This window comes from Salvia splendens, chromosome 1, assembly GCF_004379255.2.
Source record: "Salvia splendens isolate huo1 chromosome 1, SspV2, whole genome shotgun sequence".
NCBI classification, from domain to species: domain Eukaryota; kingdom Viridiplantae; phylum Streptophyta; class Magnoliopsida; order Lamiales; family Lamiaceae; genus Salvia; species Salvia splendens.
Genome location: NC_056032.1, coordinates 20061922 through 20084577, shown reverse-complemented (window position 1 = coordinate 20084577; position 22656 = coordinate 20061922). Strand labels below are relative to the sequence as shown.

The 22656-nt window shown below is 42.9% G+C and overlaps 1 protein-coding gene across 1 annotated transcript; it reads left to right on the top strand.

Annotated features, from left to right (window-relative positions):
• Positions 1–6336: 6336 nt before the first annotated feature.
• On the top strand, positions 6337–12008 carry LOC121745040 (glycine oxidase). Its single transcript, XM_042138801.1, has 10 exons — positions 6337–6757; positions 6846–6995; positions 8490–8704; positions 8803–8873; positions 8997–9159; positions 9666–9852; positions 10360–10518; positions 10594–10682; positions 10795–10848; positions 11431–12008. The coding sequence occupies exons 1-10, from the start codon at positions 6409–6411 to the stop codon at positions 11722–11724; spliced, it is 1731 nt and encodes a 576-aa protein (XP_041994735.1). The 5' UTR covers positions 6337–6408; the 3' UTR covers positions 11725–12008.
• Positions 12009–22656: the final 10648 nt, after the last annotated feature.

Below are 22656 nucleotides of genomic sequence, written 5' to 3'. Positions count from 1 at the left end.
ATCAAATCTAGTGGACTCAATGGATTGAAACCATACACAACTTCAAATGGGGAAAAGTTAGTAGCAGAATGGACACTTCGATTATAAGCAAACTCAGCAAAAGGTAAGCATTCCTCCCAACTTTTCAAGTTCTTTTTAACTAAAGTTCGTAGTAATTGAGACAAAGTCCTATTAACTACTTCAGTTTGTCCATCAGTTTGTAGATGACAAGTAGTCGAAAACAAGAGTTTAGTTCCCAACTTATTCCACAACACTCGCCAAAAATGACTCACAAATTTAGCATCTCGATCACTCACAATTGATCTAGGAACACCATGCAAACGGACAATTTCTTTAAAGAACAAATCAGCGATATGAGATGCATCATCAGTTTTGTGACATGGAATAAAATGTGCCATTTTTGAAAACCTATCAACAACCACAAAAACTGAATCTCTACCTCTTTTTGTTCTTGGCAAACCAACAACAAAGTCCATTGAAATATCCTCCCAAGGTGCACTAGGAATTGGTAGCGGTTTGTACAAACCATGTGGGTGTGATTTAGACTTGGCTTGCATGCAAGTTATGCATCTTTTACAAAATCTTTCAACATCCACACGCATTTTAGGCCAAAAGAAATGTTCAAGCAAAACATTCATTGTCTTATGGACTCCAAAATGACCCATTAAACCACCACCATGAGCTTCACGCACAAGCAATTCACGCATAGAACCTTTAGGAATGCATAATTTGTTTTCCCTAAACAAATAGCCATCATGCCTATAGAACTTGTCAAATGCAGCATGCTCACAAGCTAAATAGATAGAAGAAAAGTCCGGGTCATTATCATACATTTCCTTAATCAACTCAAAACCAAGCAACTTAGAACTCAAAGTAGTGATCAAAATGTACCTCCGAGATAATGCATCAGCCACAATATTTTCTTTTCCCTTTTTGTATTTGATTACATAGGGAAATGATTCAATGAATTCCACCCACTTAACATGTCTCTTGCTAAGCTTACCTTGACCTTTCAAGTACTTGAGAGATTCATGATCCGTATGAATTACAAACTCTCTAGGCCACAAGTAATGCTGCCATGTTTCCAAAGCTCTAACCAAAGCATATAACTCCTTGTCATACGTTGGATAGTTCAATTGAGCTCCTTTCAACTTTTCGCTAAAGTACGCGATTGGCTTCCTATCCTGCAACAAAACAGCTCCTATGCCTACCCCAGATGCATCACATTCAAGCTCAAACATGTTATCAAAGTTAGGCAAAGAAAGAATTGGTGCAGTTGTAAGTTTTTCTTTAAGGAGATTAAAAGCATGTTCTTGTTTTTCTCCCCAATAAAAACAAACATCCTTTTTCACAATTTCATTCAAAGGTGCAGCAATTGTACTAAAATCCTTGACAAACCTCCTATAAAAACTAGCAAGACCATGAAAACTTCTAACTTGTGCTACATTTTGAGGAATTGGCCATTCTAGAATAGCTTTCACCTTCTCTTTTTCCATTTCAATCCCATTAGCACTTATAACAAAACCCAGAAAAACAACTTTATCCATGCAAAAAGAACACTTTTTGAGATTTGCATACAATGATTCTTTTCGTAAGGTATCCAAAACTGCACGCACATGGTTAAGATGTTCATTCACATTTTTGCTATAGACAAGAATATCATCAAAATAAACAACCACAAATTTTCCAATGAATTTTCTCAAAACATGGTGCATCAACCTCATGAAAGTACTTGGTGCATTAGTTAAACCAAAAGGCATTACTAACCACTCATATAGACCAAATTTTGTTTTAAAGGCTGTTTTCCATTCGTCTCCTTCTCTAATTCGAATTTGATGATAACCACTTTTCAAATCGATCTTACTAAACACAACAGAACCATGCAATTCATCAAGCATATCATCTAGCCTAGGAATAGGATAGCGATACTTTACCGTGATTTTGTTGATTGCTCGGCAGTCGATGCACATTCTCCATGATCCATCTTTCTTAGAAACAACAATTACCGGAACAGCACATGGACTCATGCTCTCACGGATTTTTCCATTGTCCAACAACTCTTGCACTTGCCTTTGAATTTCCTTAGTCTCTTCGGGATTGGCTCTATAGGCTGGTCGATTTGGTAGAACTGCCCCGGGAATAAGGTCAATTTGGTGTTCAATACCTCTTAATGGCGGTAATCCACTTGATTCTTCCACGGGAAAAACATCTTCGAATTCCTGTAAAAGAGACACAAAAGCACTTGGCAAAGAAGTGGTTAATTCGTTAGTGGTAAACAAAGACTGTTTGTACACTAAGATGAAAACACTCTTTTTTTCAACTATTGCACTCTTTATTTCTTTTGCTCCCACATAAAAGTTCTTTTTTTCATTCGGACTCTTTTCACTTGACTCTTTTTCAATGCCCTCACATTTTTTCCTCTCATTCTTACTTTTCTCTCGACTCTTTTTTTCACTCGACTCTTTTTCAATGCTCTCACTTTTTTTCCTCTCAACCTCACGAGCTCTCCTTGCTTGTGACAATTTCTGTTGGTCCTCTTGAACTTGTTGAGGTGTTAAAGACACAAGCATAATAGACTTGTTGTTGTGCTTGAAGGTGTAGTGGTTGTGAAATCCATCATAAGTCACTCTACGATCAAACTGCCATGGCCTCCCCAAAAGAATGTGACTAGCATGCATTGGCACAACATCGCAAAGAACATCATCTTTATAATTGCCAATTGAAAACGAAATTAGAACTCGCTTAGTCACTCGAATTTCTCCACATTCATTAAGCCATTGTAGCTTGTACGGATTATGATGTTTTTCCGTTGTTAAGCTCAACTTTTCCACCATTTCAGAACTTGCAACGTTTGCACAACTACCACCATCAATAATCATTATGCAAAGTTTACCTTGGACCAAACACCTTGTGTGGAAGATGTTCTCCCTTTGCTGATCATCGTTTCTGTTTTGCATGTTTAGAGCCCTTCGAACCACCAAAAGTTCTCCATGTTCTGGTTCAATCTCCTCCAATTGTTTATCCTCCTCCTCCTCATCATCATCTTCACGTTCACTTTCAGATTCTATCTCTCCATTTGGCTTCAAAATCATCACCCTTTTGTTTGGACATTGAGATGCAATGTGTCCAACACCTTGACAACGAAAACATTTGATATCTCTATTTCGAGTAGAAGTAGAAGTAGAAATACCTTTACCCTTCTCAAATTCTTTGGACTTGGATGTCGACGCCTCATTTTGGGGTTTAGAACCTGCCCCAAAATTGGGTTTGGTTGAAGTCCACTCTTTTGTCCTTGAAGAATGAGAACTTGTTGAAAAATTCTTTTGGATTGTTCCCTTCTTCTTCAATTGTCCCTCCACCTTCATGGCCATATGAACCATGTCCTCCAACTCCACATAGTGTTGAAGCTCCACAATGTTTGCAATCTCCCTATTCAGCCCACATAAGAATCGAGCCATAGTTGCTTCTCTATCTTCTTCAACATTTGCCCTAATCATGGCAATCTCCATGTCTTTGTAGTACTCATCAACAGATTTAGTACCTTGTTTCATAGATTGTAATTTTTGATACAATTCACGAAAATAATGAGAAGGTACAAATCTCTTACGCATTATGCTTTTCATTTCTTCCCAAGTCGAAACTGGTCTTCCTCCGTATCGCCTTGTACTGGTTGTCAATTGATCCCACCAAACTATAGCATAGTCAGTGAATTCAATAGCAGCAAGTCTAACCTTTTTCTCCTCGGAATAGTTGTGACATTCAAAGATGAGATCCACCTTTCTCTCCCACTCCAAATAAGCTTCGGAGTCACTCCTTCCTTGGAATGTTGGGATCTTCAGTTTGATGCTTCTCAAATCACCATCCACTTCATTTGTACGCCCTCTTCTACCGTTTCCACGTCTCTCATTTCGATGCCTATATGAAGCATCATCTTCTCCTCCACTCTCTTCCTCCTCGTTATTATTTTCATTTGTTGCCTGAACTTCTAGCCTCTCCAACCGCCCTGAAACACTTTCCAGAATCCGTGCAAACCTTGCAAATTGTTGTTGCATGGCTTTCAACGTAGGATCAACTGGAATATGATCGTCAGTAGAATCCATCCTCACAGTTCACTCGTGTATCACACAAAATTAAACCTCACAAAACACTCGTGTATATCACTCGTTGGCTTTTACCTCCCCTCAAATAACCTCACCACTCAAGCCTTTTACCACTCTTTCTCTTTTGCAAAGATAACACAAGTAAAAAAACAAATCAAAAACAAAACAAGAACTAATAACGACCAACCAAACTTCAGCCCTTGAATGAAGGATGAAAGGAAATGGTCAAGAAAATATGAGGTGAAATACGTATTGGGGTTTTTTTTTCGGATTTTTTTTTTTGGATTTTTTTTTTCGAATTTTTTTTCTGATTTTTTTTCGGATTTTTTTTTGGATTTTTTTTTTTTTTGGATTTTTTTTTCAAGGATATGAAAGATAAACAATGTAAGATAAAGCTATGGATAGATCAATACCAGTTGGCTCTGATACCAAATGATATGGATTGGGATACGACGAAGGACCCGTTGGATATATTGATCCAAGAACCCCACGTATAATGATTGGCAGCGGATTTCCTTGATTGATAATCTGGTTTGATCCACTTCCAGAGCTTGGAAAACCTCGACCCGTTGGCTATGTAATCAGCCAAGAACCTCGGTATGGTTGAACGCCACAAGAACTTGCTCAAAATATCTTGATAAGTTCCAAACAAGTGAAAAACTCTACAAAGAGAATTCAACTCACAAGACAAACTCTATTTTCGTATTTGATCAATGATGTCCTCAAATGACATGCTTACAAGCCTATTTATAGGCTAGAATGGACTCTTGAAAGTCTCATATCATTAGTACAACTTAAGACCTTTAGAATGACTCATAATAAGTGAAAAGTAACTCCTAACTATTGGTGTGACTTTAGGACATCTAAAGTCACTTATTTAACTCAAAAAGTAACTTAAAAATGACTCTTCATTTTTTGCTGCTCCAACTTGGACGAAAAATGCATCATTTATCTTCAATTTGGGCCTCCAAAATGTGATATATATTGACTCAAAACTTCATGCATTGGGCTGCCCACTAACTTGAATAATATTCACCATTTGGCCCAATGTTGAATGGTCTTGGAATTGGGCTTTTATTTCATCAACTAAAAGCATCATGGACTCCTTTATCTTCTTAGCTCTAGCTCTTGTAATTGGTCCACTTTGAATGATTAATGGATCCATCTTCTTGTCCTTGTTGATCAGCTTGGGTGTACCTCCATCATTTCGTGAAGACGTTCAGCAATCCGCAAGACCCGAGACGGGTTCTTTTTGCGCATCGTGAAGAGTCTTCTCGAAAAGACGTCGAAAGAGCTTTTGGGGTCCTTCAAGGCCGATTCAAGATTATGAATGCCCTGTCTCGGTTGTGGTACATTAAGAATATCGCCGACATCATGTACACATGTATTATCTTGCACAACATGATTATAGCTGACGAAGGACCGAGGATGGCTAACTTTTACGATGAGGATGAAGCCGGAAGCTCAACCGCGAGGTCTCCCCCACGCCGAGGTGTGCATACCACAGTGGGATAGATGATCGAAACAAGAAACACAATGCGCGATACCCGAACCCACACTGAGCTACAAGAAGACCTAATCAAACATATTTGGGCGAAATTCGGCCACGAGTAGTGAGTTTTTTTAATTTTATGAATTTAATTATGTAATTTTTAATTTTTTAGTATTTTAATTATGTAATTTTAATTTTTAGGATTTTAATTATGTAATTTTTAATTTTTTTGTAATTTGTAATAGTATTACGTGTATTTTTAATGCATTTTAATATTGTGAAAATGTTTTTATTTAAATTGAATAATAGAATAGTATGACCCTTGAGCATATTCTTGTGGAAGAGCATGGATGTGGGTGTTGTGTTCTTGCCTAAGAGCAGAGAGTAAAAAAGTAATAAAAGTGGGTTTGAGCCCACATCCGTGCTCTTTGGCAAAAGCACAGATTCCAAAGAGCACGGATGAGGATGCTCTAATAAGTAGCACTCAAATTCAAGTTGTCCATGAATATCTCATGCTAACTAAATTGAATAATAGAATAGTAGAACCCTTTAGCATGTTCTTGTGGAAGGGCATGAATGTGGGTATTGTGCTTTTATTTAAGAACAGAGAGTAAAAAAGTAATAAAAGTGGGTTTGAGCCCACATCCGTGCTCTTTAGCAAGAGCACGGATGTGAATCCTCTAATCGCAGTCAAATTCAAGTTGTCCATGATTATCTCGTGCTAACTGAATTCAAGTTCCAACACTTTTCATATCCAGACAAAAAGATGCCTTACGAATCTTCAACCGACCTCGCAACACTTCACTTCCACCAAAAATGGCGACCTCCGCTCTCAAAATCGCTCTAACCAACCGTTCCCCAGACGCCGCCGTTCCGTGTCGTTACCCCGCCGGCACCATCAGAATCTCAGCGTTGTCAAATACCACCAAAGCTCATCCTCTCTCCTTCTCTCAATCTTCAACCAACTACGAAGCAACTAGATTCAGACCCACTCGGGCATTCGGGTCGAATCGGGTATCCGGATCAGGTGATCCCGCATTCGACGTAGTCATCGTTGGAGCGGGCATTATCGGGTTGACCATAGCCCGTCAGTTCCTCCTCGGATCCAACCTATCCGTCGCCATCGTTGACGCCGCCGTTCCCTGCGCCGGCGCCACTGGCGCAGGTACTCACTCAATTGATTAATTGAAATGAATGAATGAATGTTTCTTCATTTTTGGTGTTTGGAATTTTTGCTAATTTGGTAAGTTTAGGGCAAGGATATATATGGAGGGTTCACAAAATTCCGGGGAGTGATAAATGGGAATTGGCGATGAGAAGCCATCAGTTATGGGAGGAGATGGCGGAGAGCATCACGATTCAAGGCATGGATCCTTTGCTGGAGCTTGGCTGGAAGAAGACAGGTTAAGATATTGGATTTTTTTCTTATCTCGAATAGATTTGTCGATCAACTGTTTGATAAAATTTCTCATTCATGGATTGTTTTTGTGTTAACTAATATTGATATGTAAGTATGTAACATAATGCGGTAAACGTGGATGAACAGAAGTAAGGTGTTCAATATTATTAGCACGATTTTTTATACACCACTCCGAGTCGGTCCCAAACGTACTCGTTGGTCAAGGCGAGTTCGTTGCCCGGCCACCACTCCGAGCCGTTTGGGCTCTCAATGATAGCACCAATCCTCAACCCTAAAGACTAGTATGTAAGGAGAGAGAGTTCATTTAGTTTATATACCCTATACCAGACCGATGTGGGATCTTGAGCCGTAACAGCTTTTGACGAATTAGATAATTTTCCCTCCGTCCCATAGAATATGCACTTTTGGTTAGGCATGAGTTTTAATGCACAATTGATAAGGTAAGAGAGGTATAGAAAGAAAAATTAATTATAGTATTGTTAGTGGAAATCGAGTCCCACATCATATGAGAGAAAATCGTTTCCAAAATTAGAAGGCGCATATTCTTGTGGGACGGACTAAAAAGGAAAGAGTGCATATTTTTGTGGGACGGAGGGAGTATATAGCTGTAACTTGCAGAAATATCCATCAGGTTTGGTGTTCATAAACATGCTTGATTAGAATCTTGTGTTTGAGTGTTTTGCTCCTAAGAATAATTGGTAGTAATCAGTGTTGTTAGGGTCGCGGGGCGCACCGGGTCGATGGGGTGAAAATTCGGGTCGCGGGTCGACGAGTCGACGGGGTCGAGAGACCCACAAAGCTAGGTTAATTTTTTTGCCTTTTAAAATTAAATAAAATAAATATATTGCTCTAATGTTTATAATATATCAAATAATATAAATGTAGACGCAATTCATGTGAATAGAGATAAAATGGAAAATAGAAATGATCAAAATATCAAAACAATTCATAAGTCATAACACAATAAATAATTGAAACCATTGTCTGAAAATATCAAAACAAAGGAATATATGAAGGGTGGCATCAACAGATCTTTGAATTGTTTATTTGTTTAGGAGTGAAGAGGCTGAATTCTAAAGTGTAGAAAGTAGGTTTGAAAAGTTTGATGTGGTGCATGCATATATATAGAGAATTGTGATTGAGAGAGTCAGAAAACATGTGAGAGATTTGAGAAAATCAGAGATAGCATGTGTTTAGGGCGACCCAGGCGACCCAGCCGACCCAGCGGCGACCCTGTATCTCGATCAACCCACCCATGTTGGGGCGGTGATGGTCTCGACCCAGGCGACCCGGGCGACCCGAGCGACCCGAACGACATTTTGACAACACTGGTAGTAATTCTTTTGTTTATAGTTATTGTATGGTGGATTTTAATCTTGTCGCCTTTGTTCATCCATTTATTTGTAAGACTTCATTTTCATGAATATGCTAGAAAGTTTGGCATCTTTAAGGTAACCATTTCTGTTTTTAACAACAGGAAGCATGCTAGTTGGACGGACCGAAGAAGATTGTTTGGCGTTGAGGAAGAAGGTAGAGAACCTTGTTGATGCTGGTCTTGGTGCCAAGTTTTTATCTAGTGATGAATTGATGGCAGAGGAACCGAGCCTTAATCTTGGAAAGGAAGGTGGTGCAGCTTTTATGCCTGATGACTGCCAAATAGATGCTCGTCGTGCTGTTGCATTTATTGAAAAGGTTCCTAGCGATTACTCTGGCGTCCTCTCGAAGTAGTCTTTTAATGTCTTCAATTTAAAATGTGTTGTCTTTATAGTTACTGTGATAATTTTCGCTAGGCTAACCGGGCCTTTGCAGCAGAAGGGAGATATGCGGAGTTCTTTTATGAGCCAGTAACTGGTTTATTGCGGTTAGTCAATTTCTCTTCATATTTTATGCTTATTTCCGAGTAGTAATTATTATGATTTTGGATCTTGTCAAGATGACCATTTTACTAAGTGAGAAAAATCTATTCTTTTCTGATTAAGATCAGGTCTGAGAGTAGTGGAGAAGTTGAGGCAGTTCAAACTTCTAAGACTACATTGCGTAGTAAGAAAGCTGTTATCATTGCAGCAGGCTCCTGGACTGGTTCTTTGATGCATGACATTTTAAAGGATTCAGAAATTGAGCTAGATTTCCCAGTAAAACCTCGTAAGGTGAGATGCTAAGGTGTGCGAGTTTCAATGTTTTTCTTAAATTTGAAACGTCTCAGTTTTTGGCCATCACCTTATGTAGGTTCTTTCAGTTTCAAAATGTGTTGTGTCGAAATTTTGGAAAAAAATCTACTGCACTATCTTTATATCACATTCAATATATTATGATACCCCATTTTTAGCCATTCTTTAAAAGTTTCAAACCTGCTATTTCATTTCTTAGGTTATTATAAGTATTAGCAGTATACTATTGAAACGAAAGGGTTTTTTTCGTCTCTCCCTTGTGTACCCAGTATTTTTGAAATGCCGTTTATATGCTGTTGCCATATTATACAAAAATGTGTCTTGTTGGGAGGTCGTGGTCCTTGTAGTGCTGTGCGGCCTTTAAAAACTGACTTGTAGTCATTTTCAGTTTCGGAGTAGTATCACGTCTCTTAATCTTAGCGTGGCTATATAGGAGTGCAATGTTCTGAAGAGAATAATTAAGAACTTACATTGATATGTGGCAGGGTCATCTGCTTGTTCTTGAGAATTTCAAATCTTTTAAAGTTAATCACGGGCTTATGGAAGCTGGATATGTCAATCACGAATCTGCAACCCTTAGTTCTACTACAGATCCGGGGAACAAATCTGATGCAAATACTGCATCTATATCGATGACAGCTACAATGGACATGTCGGGAAGGCTTGTTCTCGGTAAACTCTAGTCTGCTTTTTTACTCGCTAACTCTTTCCATGTTAACTGTGGCACTGCACACTAATAATACCTGAAAATAGCTGTATATCCTAACACAGTAATCAAGTTATATATCGGACGAGTGACAATGGTGAATGGATGGCATGTCTTATGTGAATTTGCTCTTAGCTTAGCTATGTATAAATGTTTATCAGGCAATGATCATCCCTTCATCCATTATATCAGGCAATGATCATCCCTTCAATTTTACTTTTACAATTTGCATTTGATCATCCCTTCATCCATTATATCCCATCGTATCTAAGTATAAGGCTCTTCTTGGTATGATGAATGAAATTATGTAACAGAATGTAATTCCTACTTTCATTCTAATTATTTGCTTGGTATGACGGAATGAAGGAGTGAATGGGATGAAAATGCAAAGGAAATGGAAATAAAATGTCATTTCATTCCCACCCTCGCTATGTGCGAGGAAAGTGTCATATCATATGCTTTGCTTCGTACAGGAAGCAGCCGCCAGCTTGTTGGGTTCGACACTGAGATTGATGAGTCCATCATCGATCGGATATGGGATAGGGCGAGTGAGTTCTTTCCTCAACTTAAAGAAGCGTCACTGAGAGAGTTGAGCGAAAGCAGAGAAGTTAGAGTTGGCCTAAGACCTTATAGTAAGTTTGTCAGATAGAGCTTCCAACTATAGCTGTGTCGTGATATTTTACATAAGTTGATGCCATTGTTTGCAGTGCCCGGAGGGAAACCCGTGATTGGACCTGTGCCTGGATTACCGATGACCTTTTTTGCTGCTGGACACGAAGGAGAAGGCCTCTCACTGGTAATTTTTTTCAAAGTTCACTTATTTGAACCTGCAACATTCATGCCACTCATTTTGTTCCATCTTCTGCGTACAAATACGATCTGTAATGAAACAGTCCGATTTGTTACAGGCTCTGGGAACGGCGGAAATGATTTTAAACATGGTATTGGAGAGTCCTCACAAGGTCAGTCCGGCACCCTTCTCTCTCTAGGTTGCTCGGAAGCAGAAGGATATATCAGGAAAGAAATAATGGAAAGTAAGGAAGTAGGGGGGATGACTTTATATGATGCTTGTGGTTACAATGACTTGGCACTCCCAGTGGCGGACATATTATGGAACCCCCAACAATTTCAAATAACATTAGTTATATTCATTCCAATCATGTATGTGCTCAGTTTCACAAGTGGGCAACAAATAACATTAGTTATATTCATTCCAATCATGTATGTGCTCAGTTTCACAAGTGGGCAGTTGTTGCGTCTGTGAATTTCACAGCCTGTGTGTTCGATTGCTGTCAAGCTCATTTCTCCAATTTTTCATATCATTTAATTATTTCTATCTCACTACTCATATGCGCAACTTTTGCGTCCGCCACTGGGCACTCCAATTTCTGTTTTTTCATGTACTAATTGGTTTCTCTTTGATATTGTTACTTGTCTGACATCTGCACATTGTTATGATGCAATACAAAATTACAGTTATCGCCATATTTTATTTATCAATCAAAATAATGGGTCTCATACACCGTTAATCGTGTTTTATATAGGCGAGGAAAGGTCAGGAACAGGGGAGCCTACAAGGAGCAGTTGAGTCAGAGAAAACGCTGACGGTGGGAGTCGTTCCCCGAAAAGTGGCGAGGGAGGAGATAGATCTGAACGAATCAGCCAAGAAGCAGGGCCTAATGACCGATGAGGAATTTCAGGCTATTTTAGATGATGTCAATCGGATGGAAGATGACACTGCCGTGGTGGCTGAGGGGCTAGACCTCGCATCACGAGTAGTAGGAGAGAGTGAAGTAGCCGAAGAAGGAAACCGCTCGGAAAGCCAAGCTAGGGAATAAGAGATTATGCCGGAATCACCCCAGCCAGAAGCAGAGAGGGGTGATGCATCTATTGAAGCACAGGAAACAAAAGCAAAAGAAACAGAAGCAAGACCAGAAGTACCCAACCCAGTGGCACCTCCGGTGACAAAACCGAAGGCCGTCAAGAGGAAGTTGGTGTTGAAGGGCGAACCTAAGGCTAGACAGCCAAAGCCGCAAAGGGTATCTCAACGATGCTTAGGGAAGTGGGCAGCTAGTAAGGCGAAGCCGAACACAGAGGCAGATCCCGTGGAGATCTTGAGTGAAGAAGAGAGGACCACTCCCACAAAACCTGGGGAGGAGTCTTTACCTGTTACTGACCTAGAGGATACTGCAATGGAAACCGAAGCGGTCTCTCCAACACTGAGTGGCCAAGGTGAAGAGGCTGACGGGATGGCTGAGGGTCTGGACCTCGCATCCAGGTCAGTAGGCCACAAGGAGACTAGTCCTACTGCCCAGAATCAATTTTCAACACAAGCTGAGAAGGAACCCGAAGAAAAGAAAGACGAGGATGATGGAGAATGAGCTAGATACCGTGAAGAGAGAAAACGGAAGGGGAAGGCCCCTATGAAGAAGAAGCCCAACAACAAGAAGCCAGGTACAGTGAACACTGCCATAGTCATTACTGAGTCAGTTCAGCGAGCCCAGGAATACCGGAGGGAACAGAGTGATAGTGAATACGATGTCAGTGAAGAGTCAGAATCGGACAGCGATATTTCCCTAGAGAACGAGGAGTACAGTGAGCAACAGCTTCCGCACGATCATCGGGAGCTAGTACATTCCCCGGTAGAGAGACTGAGGTACCGGCGCTGGACAGTGGACCTTACTGATGATCTGGTGGAGGAGATGAAGCTTTTCGACTCGAAGGAGCTACAAAAAGTTTTTGATAGCAAGGATGAATGGAGTAAGCAAGTGAAGAACGGAAAGGTACTTCATATTCCTTCTTTAGATGAGTTGGGTGCCGGCGAGCAGTTTCTCTCTTATTTGCACGCGTTAGGATTCGAATGGTTGTTGGAGAATGGAGATCCGAGTGTCCCGGTTAGATTAGCGAAGGAGTTTTTCACGACCTTTAGGTTTAAGGTCACCACTGATCTAGATGAGGAATGTATTAGTTTTAGGCTGTTTGGCGGAGAGATACGGATGAATCTGATTGAGTGGACCGTGCGTCTGGGAATGTGCAGTTTGGAGGAGGCCATAGGGCCTCAGTGGAGAAGTAGGGAGCGGGGAATTCCCGGCAGACATGTGGAATTTGAGCCCCAGGCGGCATGGGAGGAGTTAACTCACCTAGCCTCTGGATAATTTGCATCCACTCTCTCTCGCTCAATCCATTTCAATAACCCAATCCTACGCCTAGTCCAGCTTCACTTGGACTTCAATTTGTTGGGGCAGTCGAACTCCGCTGTTAGGACATCGATGACGGAGTTATACCTTCTCTGGTGCGCCAAGCACGGAAGGAAGTTACATCTAGGTTTTTGGACAGCCTACCAATGCCATCTAATTGCCACCCACCCAGCGAGAAACCTCACTCTCTGCCATATCTTGGGAGTGTTCGTCAGAAACAACATCATCATCACGGAGGCCGAAGACTTATCCGACCAGATCATGGTGGATCCTCCTGGTCTCTTTGATACACCTTTGTTCGTCCGAACGAACACCGTTTACATGAGGCAGGGCGTACCACGTTTCTACGCAATGGGAGAAAAAGCTATACCGATTGGGAGATCTGCAGCACATCCGGGAACACAAGATCAGGAGTAGAGACAGGAAAGGCTAGAGAAGGCAGTGGAAGAGTTGGCGGAAGAGAATCGAAGAGCAAGAGCGGAGTTAAGCCGTTTGGCAACTGTGATGGAAGGAATCTTGAAAGAGTTGGGAACTGGGAAGTTGGTCCGTGAATTTGGACCGAGTGGCCATGGAGGCTGAACAAATGAACCACGAGTATCAGAGGAGGTATTAACCAAGACGAAAGAAGCAGAGCAGAAAGAAGAGGCGGAACAAGAGGAAGGAGACGTCGAAGAGTCGGCAGAATCTGGGAACAAGCAGTCCGAGAATGAGGAGGAGCAACCGGAAGAACCACCTGCACCACAACCTGCCCCGCGAAGGAGCAGGAGGAACAAGTGACCACCACCCCACCTGACCAGCTAGTTTTCTTTTTATTTTCAGTTTTTAGTTTTTCGCATTTTAATTGTGTTTTGTTTTTTTTAGGTAGCATAATCTGTGTAGTACGTGCGCAAACCCCTTTCATAACACTTAGCCTACGCAATAGTCTAAGTGTGAGAAGTAAAGGGTTTGCTATTTTTGGCCCATGTGTTTCTATTTTTTCTGTTTTCCTTTCTTGTATGCAGGTCAACTCACACATAGCCTATTTATAGTCTAAGTGTGAGGAGTTTGTTGTATATACATGTTTCGTTTTGTTGGTTTCTGTTTAGATTTTTAAACTCTCCCACTTAGCCTATTATATAGTCTAAGTGTGAGAAGCTTTTAGTATAAGTATGTTTTGTTGAGTTTTGGTATTTCAGTGCGTCAACCATACTGGCCATTACCTTTTCCACTTCACAGCCCCATCTGAGGACAGACATTGTGAAGTGGGAGGGGGAATGCACTGGCCAGTATGACATTTGTACATATGTGTTATCTGTGTTTAAGTGTTTGCATGGTGTCTAGGTCTAGTTTTTATTTGATTGGGCTTAAAACTCAACTGTCTTGTGCTGACGGTGAGGGAAATTGAGGGAGATAAGACATGCTGGAAAATGAAAATCACCCCCCTTAGTATCTCCTAGTCAGTATGGATGATGCGAGTATGAGAGAAAAGCCCACACTTAGAGCCAAAACACAAAAGCCCTCTTTAAATGTGAGTTAAAAGCCTAAAGTGGAACCACTTTCCACTAATTCAGAAAAGAAAAGAGTGGCTGCCACAAGGTACCTAGGGTGAAGTGACTGCGTGTAGCAACTGTCTTGAGCTGACGGTGAGGGGAATTGAGGGAGATAAGACATGCTGGAAAATGGAAATCACCCCCCTTAGTATCTCCTAGTCAGTATGGATGATGCGAGTATGAGAGAAAAGCCCACACTTAGAGCTAAAACACAAAAGCCCTTTTCAAATGTGAGTTAAAAGCCTAAAGTGGAACCACTTTCCACTAATTTAGAAAAGAAAAGAGTGGCTGCCACACGGTGCCTAGGGTGAAGTGACTGCGTGTAGCAACACTGAAGGCAGTAGGAAACCCCCCTCCCAAAAAAAAATATTTATTTTCCAACCCTTAGAACCCCACTTTCTAGCCATACACATACGCAGATATAACCCCTAGCCCCTGGAATTGTGTGTGCAAGGCATAAGGCAAGAAGGCAACTGGCCAGAAGGTGTATGATAAGTCGTATTCTAGGCCTAGGTTACGGGTCAGTATGATGTGCATAATTGAATTATATCTGCAAAACTAGTTGCTTAAGCGTGCAGGGTAAGCGTTCTAGCCAGTAGGCAGAGTTCAGACACTTCAAGTGAAAAGGGCGTCAGGACGATTACGTACTGACCAGTATACATGCAAAAATGGCTCGAGATGGAGAAGGAGGATAGCTGGGACTGCTCAATCACAATTAAGGGCAAAGAAGTCATTTCACAGCAAGGTCTTACCCTAAAAATCAAGGGTAGGCCTCCCTATAAAAGGAAGCCACTTGGAGAGAAAAATGAATCATAATCATCATCATCACTTTTAGGAGAGTTATCTCGGAGTTTAGTCTTTCAGCTCAGTCCAAAATCTCATTCCTCGCCACTGCCATGGTCACTTGAAGATCTAGATGTTCCCGGAGTTCCAAATCGTCCGTTCCAGCTAGCAAGACCGTAGCTTAGAGATTCCATCGCCCGGAGTGCCAAAACACTTTTATTCGCTTTCGTAGTTTAATTTACTTGCTTTCTTTACGTTGGATCTTTGTTGCTTTTGGATAATTTCTGTTTTTGAAGTACTTGTTGAAGATCTGAACGTGTTTATGCTATGAAGTTGATTTCCGTTTCGGTTATTGTGTTGATTTGTTTTCCTTCCTATTCCGCCTAGTTAGCTTAGATCTAAGGTTCCTTGGTGTTTTAAGTGCTGAATCTTTTCTTTCCTTGTTTCCGTTGCAATTTCCTTAGTTAAACGTGGAACTGTTCGATCGGGAGTGAATCGCTGCATGTGAAGTTTAGTTCGAGTGCGTTTCGTTTCCTGCTGACCAGTACGCGGAGTTGCAGTTTCTGTGTTTTGATTTCAGATTTGGTGTTCTTATTTGTGGATCTGTGTTCGCGAATTGATAAGCTGTGTTTCCGTGTTGAATCTGGAATTATTTTCTGATTTTAGTTTGTGTTGTTGAAGAAGAAGATGTCCATGTCTAATGTTGGGGACCACTTTGCTTTTTAGATGCTTTTTGCTTTTTGTCCTTTACTTTTAGTTATAATCTACAGATCTGTCGGCCTAGTCACCATGACTACCACTACCCTCTGAATATTCTGTCTAGCCCAAAATAGAATCCCGTACCTTCCAAATATTTTCTGTTACAAAAGTGTCTCCCCATTTCCACGTACACAGCCGCCTGTCCAACACCTTTCCCACCTCCTAGTCAGTAGAGTACCACCTTTAATTTCCAGCCTAGATAAGTCTCAACCCAAAGCGTGGTAGCTAACCAAACCATCCAGAATATCACCACAATAGTTTTAACGCACCATCTCTGTGGGATTCGACCCTTACCACCACCATACTGCTCAGTAGAAGTGGGTTGAGGAATCTTTGAAGCCTGGGTCTAGGCTTAGTTATGATCTCTATCCTGACCAGTAGGATATATCCTTGCTTGAACGACACCTACGCACCCACGGTCCTTTCAAATGGCGCCGTTGCCGGGGATGGATGGCGTTACTAGTTACTTTTGTGTGTGATACTTTGTCGTATATATTGTGCATAATCTTCTTCTTCTTTTCTTTTCATTTCAGTTTATGAGAAGCAGTTCGGCTCCTGACCAGGGGAGACCGAAGATACTTCAGCGAGGATCTATACTCGTAACCACTCGTTCTGGCCTGTCGACCACCTTGTCTGACCTAGGCACGAGTAGTGACGAAGAGAAGGGCACCATAGAGGGACCGATACCAGAAGAGATACCACGGTTGGAAGGCAACCCAAGGGAGATGGCCAACCAGGGAGATGAGGACCCGGAGATCGGGACGCTAAACGCGCATACTGAAGGAGAACCCCCGCAGGCCATAGTCGTTACTCCAGGGCAAACCGCCTGCGATGTGAAGCCTCATGTGATCGCGATCCTGCCTACGTACTGCGGGAAGAGCTACGAAGGGCCGTATGAGTTTCTTCATGAGTTATGCAAAATTTGTAGGGCGCAGAGGAGAACTCATATCCAGTGATCATCAGTAGCAGCGTTACGAAGGAACAAGAGGCTAGGCTACTGACCGTGCTGAGCAAGAACAAGAAGGCGATTGGTTGGAGTCTTACAGATTTAGTGGGAATTAGCCCCGACGTCTGCATGCACCACATTAGGTTGGAGGAAGGAGCGAAGGCACATCGAGATGCTCAAAGGAAGGTAAACCCTAACATGCAAGAAGAGATATTGAAGGAGATCTTGAAGTTGTTGTCGCTAGGGATTATCTATTCAGTACCGGATAGTGAGTGGGTCAGCCCGATCCACATGGTCCCAAAGAAGTCGGGCATCCAAGTAGTTCAGAATGAGAGGAATGAACTGATCCCAACGAGGCTAGTCACGGGTTGGCGAATGTGCATCGATTACCGTAAGCTGAACAATGCGACCAGGAAGGACCATTTTCCCCTGCCGTTCATCGACCAAATGTTGGAGAGATTAGCTGGGAAGAAGTTTTTCTGCTTTCTAGATGGGTACAACGGGTATTTCCAAATTTACGTAGATCCTGAGGACCAGGACAAGACCACTTTCACTTGCCCGTTTGGAACCTATGCATACCGTCGCATGCCTTTCGGCCTGTGCAACGCTCCAGGTACGTTTCAACGATGTATGATGAGCATATTTTCCGATATGATTGAGGATTGCATAGAGATATTCATGGACGATTTCACGGTTTACGGAGACTCGTTCGACTCTTGCCTTCACCATTTGGATATAGTTTTGGAAAGATGTCAAGCAAAGAGTTTGGTTTTGAACTTTGAAAAGTGCCATTTTATGGTCACCGAAGGGATAGTTTTAGGACACGTGGTCTCAGAAAGAGGTATCCAAGTGGATCGAGCCAAGGTAGATGTTATATCCAAATTACCATACCCTACTGATCAGAAGGGAATAAGGGGTTTTCTGGGGCACGCCGGATTTTATCGAAGATTTATCAAGGATTTCTCCAAGATCGCCCAGCCCCTTACTAGATTACTTCAGAATGACGTGGAATTCATCTTTGATGAGCAATGCAAGGCTGCTTTCAACCTTCTCAAGGAAAAGTTGACATCCGCACCTATCATAAGGGCTCCTGACTGGAACCATCCTTTCGAAGTAATGTGCGACGCCAGCGATTTTGCGGTAGGAGCCGTGCTGGGTTAGAAGATCGACGGGAAGAGGTACGTAATTTTTTATGCGTCCAAGACTTTAAATCAAGCCCAGCGGAATTACGATACCACTGAAAAGGAGATGCTGGCAGTGGTGTATTCTTTCGAGAAGTTCAGGCCATATTTGTTGGGATCCAAAGTCATAGTGTATACTGACCATGCGGCGATTAAGTATCTGATTACCAAGAAGGAATCCAAACCACGCTTGATCCGATGGGTACTCTTGTTACAAGAATTCGACTGGGAGGTAGAAGATAAGCGAGGAGTCGAGAACAAGGTGGCAGACCATTTGAGCAGAATAGTGCAAGATGGAAACGGTGACGAAGTGCACGATAAATTTCCAGAGGAACATTTGTGTAAGGTGATTTTTGCACCCAGAAGAATTGATTGGGAAGAAGTGTTCAAGCTTACTGGTCAGAATGATATAGCAAAAGGAAAAGAGAAGGTAGGGCAGGAACCATGGTATGCGGACCTGGCCAACTACCTAGTGACTGGAGAGCTTCCAGAAGTGCCGAGTGTTACCAAGGCCCAAAGAATGAAGATCAAGAGTGAAGCGAAATACTACTTTTGGGACGACCCCTATTTGTGGAGGGTAGGGTCCGATCAAGTGATAAGGAGGTGCATTCCTGACTGGGAGCAGCGGGATGTTTTAACCCACTGCCATTCATTAGCATGCGGAGGCCATTTCAGGTCCAAGAAGACGGCAAGGAAGATTTTGGATAGCGGCTTTTATTGGCCAACCCTCAACAAAGATGCGTACGAGTTTTGCAGGAGTTGTGAGCGTTGCCAACGAACCGGTGGAATATCTGCCCGGGATGAAATGCCGCAGGTACCCGTAATAGTTTGCGAGCTATTCGACATATGGGGAATGGATTTCATGGGGCCTTTTCCTTCATCCTATGGGAATCTGTATATCCTAGTTGCTGTAGACTACGTCTCCAAATGGGTAGAAGCCAAGGCCACAGGCACGTGTGAAGCCAAGGAAGTGGCCAAGTTCTTAAAGAGTCATATCTTCAGCCGATTCGGTGTACCCAGGGCGATCATATCCGATCAAGGTACACACTTCTGTAATCGCACAATTGAAGCTTTGATGAAGAAATACGGTGTGCACCATAGACTATCCAGCCCTTACCATCCGCAAGCAAATGGTCAAGCAGAAATCTCTAACCGCGAGATAAAGAAAATTTTGGAGAAGACGGTGAACACTTCTAGGAAGGATTGGAGTGTAAGGTTAGAGGATGCTCTCTGGGCGTATCGAACAGCCTACAAGACCCCCATAGGCATGTCCCCTTACCGGATTGTTTTTGGAAAGATGTGTCATTTACCAGTTGGAATCGAGCATCAAGCATACTGGGCAGTACAGAAAGTGAATATGGATGCTACAGCCTGTGAAGAGGAAAGGAAGCTGCAACTGCAGGAGCTTGAGGAACTTAGATTGGAGTCATTCGACTCCGCCATGTGGTACAAATAACGAACTAAATTATGGCATGATCGAAATCTGAGAACTAAGGAGCTCCATGTTGGCCAGAAAGTACTACTCTTCCAGTCAAGATTGAAGCTTATGCCAGGGAAACTCAAGTCCAAGTGGACAGGACCTTACATCATAACTGCGCTCCGATCTAATGGGGCAGTAGATATTTCAGGGAGTTTCTCTAACTCTGAACCTTTCATAGTAAATGGGCATAGGTTGAAAATATTCAGGGATAATAGCGAGGTGGGTGTGGTGGATGAAATTCCACTACATCCACTTACATCGGTTTCATACTGATCAGTAAGATAGGAATTTGGAGTTCCGCGCGGCCAGTTTCCCTTTGAAAATAGTTTGCATATATTGGCCAAGTTGAATTCCAAATTGCCTAAGGAAGTTGTAAATATTGTAAATACGTAATTAATCTTTGCACGCTAGATAATTCCTAAAAATCCAAAAATATTTTCGGGCCTTAATTTTAATTTGAAGTGCACATTGACCAAGGGATTACTTATCTGGTGCTATTTCAAAATTTTATTTAAGTGCCCATTTGAATTAGTTTCTTTTTTAGGTAAGTATGGGAGAAATTATGGAGAGGACGAAAATTTGAATTAAAGCTTGTGCAGCTTTTGCAGGGTGGCAGCAGGAAAAATGGCGCGTGAGCAGAGGGAAAAGACGCGCGGACCAATCAGAGGCCAGAAACCTCAACCGCCCTTCCCGTCTGAAACGTCGCGACCGGCTACCCCTGATAACCGGTTACAACCACCTGGAACTGCATTCTCTCTCCCACATAACCATACCGCTTTACCTTTTCCCCTCACAAACCCTCATTCTGCAATTACACTCTCTCTCGAAAAATTCCCTTTTCATCTCCGCCGACTCCCAACCCTAATTTCCAGATCGTAATTTCCGCTCATGGGTAAGAAAACAATCGCCAAGAAAAACAAACCCAGCCGCCGAGAAACCCCGGAGGCACGACCACAGCCAACCCCACCAGCACCCGTCGCTCAGCCATCGCCCATGGTTTCCTTGGATGCCATGATGGCATTTCTTCGCCAACAGGACCCAACTCGGGACTGGACGGCGGCATTGACTGGTTTTGGTCAAACGGGGGGCGTCGGAACCACATCCAGCGAAGCTCCGCCTGCGCCGGTAAGTCATGCAGCTGATTCAGTACCAGAATCGGCAGAACTCGACGCTATCGCCGCACATTACGACTCCGACTCTGAGGAGCGTAAGAAAAAGTCGAGCCAAGGCAAGACGACTCCGGAGGGGAGCGAAGGTACAAAGAGGACGCCCGAGGAGGAGCCGGTATTTCAAGAAGTGAGAAGGCCGAAAATAGATTTGAATGAATCGGCCAGAAAACAAGGCCTTATGACAGACGAAGAATTTGACTCGATTCTGAACAGGGTCAACCGGAGAGAAGATGACACTGCACCAATGGCTGAGGGTCTAGACCTCGCATTGGGGGCAGTAGGAAACAGGGAGAAAGCTACATCAGGAACCATACCGGAAGGCCGACCTTTCCAGTTGGTAGGAGGGGAAGTAAAGAAAAAGAACCAGTAGACCCCCAAGTGAAAGCCGGTGGTGATAAAGTACTAGTAGAAGAGGAAGGTACTGCGTCTACGGAAGCCAAGGATGCAGGAACAGAGACAGCAGAGCCGGAAGTAGAGGCACCCACCCCAGTGGCACCTCAGGTTGTAAAGCCGATTCCGGTCAGGCGATAACTGGTGGTGAAAGCAGACCCCAAGGCAGACTCGCCCAAGCCGCAGAGGGTATCGCAACGTTGTTTAGGTAAGTGGGCCTCCAGCAGGGCCAAACCGAACACGGCGGAGGACCCCATAGAGATCGCAAGCGAGGAAGAGCGAGCCACTCCGAAAAAGGCTGAAGGTGAACTTGTTCAAGCTACTGATCAGGAAGACACAGGGGTGTCTCCAGTACAGAACGAACCGGGCACGACAACGGAAGGAATGGCTGGGGGACCGAACCTCACATCAGAGTCAGGAAGGTCTGCTGGATCTGAGAAGGACGATGCCTTACTCCAAGCTGAGGAGGAAGCCAGGTACCAGATAGAAAGAAAAAGGAAAGGAAAAGCTGTTGTGAAGAACAAGCCGAGTACCAAAAAACCACGTACCGTGAACACAGGCATAGTGATCACTGAGGCTGACCCGAGGACCCCATCAAACCGGCAAACACAGAGTGACAGTGAATATGAGATCAGTGAAGAATCTGAATCCGATAGCGACACGACCATGGAAGATGAGGAGTACAAGGAACAGCAACTCCCTAACGATCATCGGGAATTATTGCATCCACCTGCAGAACCACTCCGATATAAGCGTTGGACGGTGGAGCTCACAGATGACGTGGTGGAGGGGATGAAATGTTTTGACTCCAAGGAGCTCCAATCCATCTATCGCACCAAGAACGCAAAAGGCAAGAAGGTTAAGAGTGGAAAGGTAATTCATCTCCCCTCATTAGCTGAACTAAAGGTTCGGGAATCGTTTCTCGCCCTTGTGCAAGAGTTGGGTTTTGAATGGCTATTAAGAAATGAGAATTTGAATGTTCCGGTCGATTTGGCCAAAGAATTTTTCGCGACCTTTCGATTCAAGGTCACAACTGATTTGGATGTAGAGTGTATCAGTTTCAGAGTATTTGGAGGTGAGATTAGGATGAATTTGATTGAATGGACTGTTCGGCTAGGAATATGCAGTTTGGAGGAGGCCATAGGGCCCGAGTGGAGAGATAGGGAGCGAGGGATTCCCCGCAGGCATGTGGAATTCGAGCCCCAGGTAGCTTGGGAAGAACTTACTCACCCCGGGGCAGGACAGTTTCAGTCCACTATCTCCCGATCTATCCATCTCAATGATCCTAATCTACGCCTGGTTCAACTTTTCTTGGATTACAACCTTTTAGGACAGT